The sequence below is a fragment of the Poecilia formosa genome, unplaced genomic scaffold (genome assembly GCF_000485575.1).
Source record: "Poecilia formosa unplaced genomic scaffold, Poecilia_formosa-5.1.2 Scaffold85, whole genome shotgun sequence".
Lineage (NCBI taxonomy): Eukaryota > Metazoa > Chordata > Actinopteri > Cyprinodontiformes > Poeciliidae > Poecilia > Poecilia formosa.
The window spans coordinates 438,152-445,702 of NW_006800024.1; the positions used below are offsets into that span (position 1 = coordinate 438,152).

The following is a 7,551-nucleotide window of genomic DNA, read 5'->3' on the forward strand; positions in this document are numbered from 1 at the left end:
GTGACTGACACCACTGGTTGAGTCATGAAAGTGACTTAATTTCCAGAATCAAACCAATATTTATAAAACTTTCAACAGCAACTGAGCATATCAAGACCTTAATCAAATGGCAGAATGGGCCATTGAAAAGATGCCATTTTTGTGCCGAGTGGCAGATGAAACTCACCAGTGTAGAATCAGAACATGAGAAACAAACAGAAAAAAAAACTACACCTGGTTAAGGATTTTTTGCACCGTTTTGTTTCTTAACATGCAAGGTGGTGAGAACACCTATACTTTGGTTAGCTTGTTTGGATTTGAACAATCCAGTCCAGGATTCTGATATTTAGATCAAAATATGAAAAGACAACTAAATGAGTCTACAGGGTTAAAAGAAATATTTAAGGTGTTTAAAATGTAAATCACAAAAGTAACATCCTGGCCTCCTCTCTCTATAATTCCCATAGAAAAATAATATTGTTTTTTAGTCAAAGAACACTAATGCCCCCTAGTGGTAACTTAAAATATAATTCCACCATTTAAGCAGCTCATATGATCAGATTGCATCTTTCAAACTCAGCATAGGGCCGCTTCAGAAATCATCCACTTGTTCTCCAAAACTATGGAAACTCACAAGTTTGTAAGCAAAGCCAGCAGTGACTTATCTCGCTGAATTAATTGAATGAGACAAATTAACTTGCATTTAGATTTTTATTTGAAAAAAAAAACAACCCCTAAAATATTTGCATAAGTATGCACTAAACAGCAATACTCCAACAGTCTGGTGAAAAAGATTCTTTCTCTTCTGGATCTCCTGGGCTCAAAGGTCAGTTCAGTACTTTGTAAGCATCCTATCCAAAAACTAACTTGGTCCTCAGTTGTCCTTTCTTAGCGTTTCCTCTTGGACTCAAACTTGTAAATGGCTGCTCTGTCAGGTGTCTCCTTTTTCACCTTCACTTTCTTGTTTTTATCCTGGAGCCAAAGTAAACAAAATATAGAAGAATAAATATGTTGACAATAAGGATACTGGTGTTCAAGTGTTTAGCACTACTCACCTGTAGGTCTTTACGGGACTGGATTTTCTGGCTGATGACAAACATTTTCTTCTCTCTGTCAATCCTCTGAGAGAGGATTTTATACTGATGCTTCCTCTGCTTGGCCAGTTTCTACAGGTGAAGGAAAGAAGAGCGATTTTTACCTCACTGGGCTCAACAAAAAAAAAAAAAAATTAACAACCAAAACGCTGAAGATAGTACCCTTTACTGACAAGGAGTTGTCGGTCAATAACACATGTGACTGAATTTTTAGCCAAAAAAAATAAATAAATAAATAAAACAAAAAACTGAGCAATCAACACTGTAAAAACTAACATTAATAATATCTGGTTTCACAGCTCCTTTGATGCTTTTGGTCTCCAATGTTTGCAGAGTTGGTCTGTTGTACACTCGATCCACCAGCTTTGGATCAGTACCGAGGTGGCTGGCCAGGTTAAATGTTTCCACTGAGGGCACAAAAATGAAAGTTAAAATTAATCTTACATAAACAATTCTGCAGAACTGTTTGTTCTACACAACCCAAGTGAGCAGTAATCATTTTCCAAGCAATCACTATTCAAATCTTTATCTATTAAGCCTAGGTACTTACCTTCCTTTTTGGAATCAACAAAAAAAGTGTGCTTGTTCTTCTGTTTGTTCTCTGCATGCAGAAGATGAAGCTCTCCTTTCAGTCTCTCTATTTTCTGAAAAAGAAAAAAACACTATCATCAGGTATATGATGATATATATGAAGATGTGCATGTATTCTATATAATCCTTCAGTAACTTGTCAACTGGACCTTCTGAATTTCAACAAAATTAAAAGGTATTTAGCTTTTACAATACTCATAAGGTGACAGGTGTGCCTGTTTCCTATGCACTTTTTTTCTTCCACTCAACTTTTCAGTAATACACTTGGATCCAGCACAAGCAATGACTTGTGACTTACTCTTCCTGTGGAGTGCATCAAAGACTACCTACATAACTAGTGTAAAGTCAGAGATGTTTGTCATAATTGTGTAGCTCATATCTTGGCTATAACATTTGTGTATTATAAATATATTTATTAGTCTTATGTATTTTTTATTATCTGATGGATTGAATTTATTTAGTAAATGTATGTCATAAATGAATATACTTTATTAATACCAGAAGGGAACTCTCACTATAAACTACATAGAATACCAGTTTTATTATTAATACTTTTACATAATTACAGTACCTTTACAATACTATTTCATTTTCTTGCGGTACAACAGTACTACTCTTTGTGGAAATAAACAAAGGCCTGGCACCAGCTGACATACCTTTGCCTCTGCAACCCGTTTCATCTCCACATATCTCATGTCCTGCGTCCTCATCACTTTCTTCTGCTCTTCCGTCACCTCCTCCTCAGTTTTCTTCAGCACATGAACTCCATCCTGTCAGTATGACAGAACGCAGCACATAGCTACCCTGTCAGATCCAGATATCGAGCAATCTGTATAAAATAGTCAAAATTATGATGAACTACTTCTAACCTCCAGTTTAGAGCTGATCATTTTGAAGTAAAACTCATCTGGGTTTTTCTCCAGAGCTTTCTTTCGCAGAGCAGCGAGAGTGTTTTGTTTCTTGTGATAATCGCTATAACAACATCAAACAACACAATGATAAAGAAGTTTTGCATTAGGTTTAACCATAAAAAGGAATAAAACAGAACTTACTCTGCTCGTAGTTTGTAGTCTTTCTTCTTCTCCAACAAACCCATAGTTCTCCTAAAACCAGGCTGGTTGGAAAAATTGAAACCATAAATACGAGATTATTATTACTAGTCTTGAAACGAAAACACAACCACACATTCTTGAATTTGAGTATAAACGCTTGGCTAACCCAAGACAACGTCTAAATGTTTACCTGAGATCTCTCATGGTGGTTCCTCTGTCGGGACTTCAGCGCTTTTCTAAATGAAGACATCTTTAGTTAGTGTCCACAGACCTACGACCTCCTAAAAACCGTCAAAATGGATAAATGTCGTTTCTTTAGCTGTGAAACAAACACAGAAAGCTAACTGCTACACCGGCTCTGGTGCTTCCTGTGAGCACGTGGGTTCCTGTCTGTCTCACGGCGTGTTTCTCATTTCCTAACCACAGATTCGCTACTATATAGCAAAACTTTACAAAAGAGAAACTTAACGGATCATGACATTTCAGATAAATGTTATTGTTTTATTTTCTTACTTACTTAAATAAAAGACAATACAGAACAATAAATGTATATATATATATTTTTTTTTTCCTTTAGTCAAATTGCTGTGGTATTCTTTTGTGGGTACTGCAGATGAGTATAACAACACTAGAGGGAGCTGTTGCATAGAACATTGAAGTTTTAGACGCGGCGCTTTCTAATGCCTGAGTAATTTATAGCAGTGGCAACTGTTATTTGATGTATAGCCTTTAATTTTTGTAGTCACCGTCTTATAATCAAGAGTCACTATTTAAGAGTAAGTATAGTGTTGAAGTATGTGTTACATCCTTTACCTATGTCCATGTTTTAAATTTTCTTGTACACAAGTCTGTTATTTAAACAAGCTCCAAAATCCTAATAGATGTCTGCCCCTTTTCCTGCTGGTCTTGGTAAAGACTTTTCACACTTCAGAAACCAACTGCAAATCACCAGTTGTTTTTCTTTTTTTTTCTTTCTTTTTTGTTTGTTTGCTTTATAATAGATTAGAATGCTGATATTTTATTTTCTATCAACCCATTTTAGAAACTCTTGATTTTTCGTTCCAGATAAGCAAAGAATCTGGAACTAAGCAACTAAACTATTGTTATGGGCCCCAAAGTCCATGAGGGGCCTCCCATCAATGCTTGAATCTTAACACAGACAATAGATATAATATTTTCATTTTTTTATTTATTTATTGAGAATTAAAATACGTTTTAATGTGGTTTAATATTTATATTTTTTTTATAGATAATTGAAAAGATTGACAAATGGTTTAGGTAACTTGCAAGCGTAGCCTGCAATAGAGTAAAGAATATTCATTCTTTGTTGTTGTGCTAACATGGTTACAATCACATGTCATGTCTTTAATCTTTCACATGTGTTTTGGTTTGTTCACAAATACTTACAATGTACTTAAAATAAAAATTAACTCCAATTAAATTTTTGATTAAGGCCTCAAAGCATTAAACTGTCTATGCCATGTTCTATCCTGTGAAATTGTGTTCTCTGAGTGATTAGTGTAAGTTTTCCTTCACATATGACATTTTGCATTTAGGCTCAAAAGTTCAGTGTAATCTCATGTCACCGAAGCACCTTCTTCTACTTGCTAATGGAGTACCATGCATGGCCTACTGTAAACCACATACTGAACTTATCATGACTTTCATTTAACACTTTTTTTTTTTCTTGCCACTTTTTGTATGAAGGTCGAATGTATAGAGGAGACTCTGCAGATCCTCCTTTTTTAAAGAATTACCATGACTTCACTTTTTGAATGATCTCTTTTAAAAATATGTTTTAGCTTCTATTGAATTGTTTTTATCATACAAGAATGTACTCATTTTGTGTTCATTTTTGTAAAATTGTTCCTGTAGAGTTAAACTAGAAAGTGGCATGCAAACAAAAACCGTGAGTGTGAGTTAAATCCAACTACCGTCTTTTACTTCACACTGCAGGGATAGTATGCTAGATTCGACACTTACAGCTCTCTTGCAGCAACTGGATCTCCAAGTTTCATAATAATATATCTGTGTAATAGAAAACATATTTACATCATTACTTAATGATGTAAACCATTAAGTAAAGTTCTTCATGTATCTATTCATTTATCTTTAAGTATTCAGAGTTACAAAAGCTGCACAACACAGATCAACTCCAAATCATAATGGGATGAATCATTTTCAGTTGTAAAGACCACAAGCCAGGCAAAATATATGTATTGGCTGCCCTTTGTGGACACTAAATTATTTTAGTAATTATGATAAGGATTAGCTTTTTCCAGAATGAACAGTTGACATTAATTTGGTAACAAGTATGTATTTTTCCAACATTAGTTTAGTTCCTCAGGGTTTACAAACTCTGTTTGATTTATGGAGCGACTCAACAGACTTAAAAGAGATTAACTCAAGCAGGAAACAAACTGTACAACTTTCCCATTTGAACTTAAAGCATATTATGAATTTGAACCACACAGGAACTGTACAATCAGGACTTTGCTCTTGAGGCAGATACATATGGAGTCTCTTTGTTGTTTTTCCATTAAGTGATTCCTGCAGGAACTCAGAAGATTAGGGGGTCACTGCTCTACCCCAGGGAGAAACCACTGTCCACTTCCTGAGATGATATAGTCTGCTGCAACGAAAGACAAAGACAAAGCCACAGTGGCACCAGTCCCCTAATCTTACACAGATTTCAAGCTCTCTGTGGATGTGAGAAAAAGCCAGTGAGACAGGGAAATATTCCACACAACAACCATCCCCCCCTCTACGAAGGGTCACTATCCCCTGCCGACCACAAGGAATTTGTTTTATATGTGTGAGATTTGCCTGGCATGCAGAATGTTTTGTGGGTGAGCAGAACTGTGAATGGGATCAGTGTTTCCACATTATGTCACAGGCTTGTTTATCAGTCTGATGGCCAATGACCCCGTTTTCTTGTGAAGGTTTCAGCCCAAGGCCTGTCTGATCCACTCAACCACTAGCATGTTTCAACCAGGCAAATACAGACGGCAGGCAAAACATCTTGCGCTCTGACTTACTGGGCTCCGTGCTGTTTAATTCATGTGAGTATTTATCATTACAAGTGAAATGCCTGGTGAGCCACAGCAGGGGTAAATACTACTTTGGAAATCAGAGGCTCGTAAGAAGCTGATGCAGGAGCAGGAGCACAAGAGCTTGTGGGTTTGTTCAGGGTCAGCAGTGGAGGAATGCCCTTGTGGAGCAGATGCAGAACCATTTGGTTTGCTAATATGACCCTGTAAAAATAACACTGCTGACATATTGTAAGACTTCTGTGCTCAGGCTTAGCTCAGAACTTTGGTATGTCTCCCCACTCTATGGTTGGTCCTCATCGAGAGTGAGCTGCCAAGCAAGCCAAGTCAAAAAAATGCATGACACAAAAGTTCCCCCCGTATGGTTGTTTAGACGCATCTCATTTTATTGGTTTCGGTGAAACGTAATACAGTAAATCCTCTGTTCTTTCACATTCATCTTCTTAATTATAACACAAAATCCAATTTTAAAGTGCATATTTTCACCTAAAAAGTTACCACTTACAAAGTGCCTTGAAGATCTTGTTTTTTNAAAAAAAATGAAGAAAATAAAAAAAGAGGCAGTGAATCTGGCTTTAGCTTTCCTCATTAGTCATGCAGAGCATCTTGGCTCCTCTCCCACACCTCCCGGCTCATCATCGCCTGGGCCATGGCTGCCAGCGCACCCCCACCTCCATGAGCCATCCCTCCTGCCACATTTTCCCAATCCCTCTCTCCCTTCGCTCCCATCCCCTATAATCACACCCGCAATCACAGTCTCTAATTAGGTTAATTAATTTGTATCAGCCCTTGTAGGGACTTGGCTGATGAGGCAGCCATAATAGCGTCAGCAACTCCTTCCCGCAAAAAAAAAGAAAAAAAGAAAAAAAAAAGAAAAGGGGGATGAGGTTGGGGGAGTAGACAAAGATCTGATGCAAGACTATAAACCAGGGGGTCACATTTTTATCCCCCGCCCCCCTACCCCTCACACCCCATCACATTTCTCCCCCTGGCTTTGTTATTCAAACGGGGTGACACTGACACCTAAACAGTGATATATAACCCATCATGTCACAATGTGCCGCTCTGACCACTGGAATGAAAACGTTCCGTGTAATAATAATTGAGTTTGGCTCTTTCCAGTAAAACAGTACTTCTCTGCATTTATCACCGCATTGTTCTGCTTGTTTGTTTACACTTCTTCCATGGTGTTTTCAGGAGCGGATAACCGCAAAGGGTGGGGGAGGGAGGGGGGGGGGAGAGAAAGAAAACAAAACTGTATGATAATAATTCTCTTGCCGGTTTGTCTGCGTAAGTAGTCAGAGATGCCGATCGAAGCATCGCATTACAATCAGCGGCCCTCGTCGCCCCTCATCAGGCCACTGACGAACAAACTCTGATTAACACAACCATCTGATTACTGCAATCACCCAGGCTAACCACGCACGAGCGCTGTCCCCCTGCCAGCGCACGCACACATTCATCCCAACACCTCGGTGCTATCTGAGCAGATACAAGGCAGACGCGAAACAGCTCTCATCGTGCATTGTCACACAATTCCCATTAGAGAAGTGAAGGTTAGAGAAACACACTGAAAACTTTGAGTTGGGGTGGATTAAGGTGCGGAGAATATTACAAAGGAGTGAAAATGGGGCATGACAAACCCGTAGCTTACTGTATAAACCTGTCCTCTTGTGCGTTTTATTTAAATCCCTGATTTCTTTGAAACTCCATAAATACCGGTCCTCGTGTGAAGGAAATGTTGTGATGCATGTTGACGCATGCATAAATATACATACATGCAAT

The 7,551-nt window shown here is 38.0% G+C and overlaps 1 protein-coding gene across 1 annotated transcript; it reads right to left on the minus strand.

Moving 5' to 3' along the window:
- Positions 1 to 673: 673 nt before the first annotated feature.
- Positions 674 to 3,128, minus strand: LOC103141527 (probable U3 small nucleolar RNA-associated protein 11). Its single transcript, XM_007557210.2, has 8 exons — positions 2,907 to 3,128; positions 2,717 to 2,778; positions 2,534 to 2,636; positions 2,321 to 2,434; positions 1,624 to 1,717; positions 1,350 to 1,480; positions 1,035 to 1,145; positions 674 to 951 (listed from the first exon to the last, which is right to left on the minus strand). The coding sequence occupies exons 1-8, from the start codon at positions 2,964 to 2,966 to the stop codon at positions 868 to 870; spliced, it is 759 nt and encodes a 252-aa protein (XP_007557272.1). The 5' UTR covers positions 2,967 to 3,128; the 3' UTR covers positions 674 to 867.
- Positions 3,129 to 7,551: the final 4,423 nt, after the last annotated feature.

Excerpts from the sequence above, each read along its gene's own strand:
- LOC103141527 (XM_007557210.2), bottom strand. The coding sequence starts at position 2,966 with ATGTCTTCATTTAGAAAAGCGCTGAAGTCCCGACAGAGGAACCACCAT. Across the intron at positions 2,435-2,533 it reads TGATCAGCTCTAAACTGGAG|GATGGAGTTCATGTGCTGAA; the intron begins GTTAGAAGTAGT and ends TCATACTGACAG. Across the intron at positions 1,481-1,623 it reads TGTTGATTCCAAAAAGGAAG|TGGAAACATTTAACCTGGCC; the intron begins GTAAGTACCTAG and ends TTGTGCCCTCAG.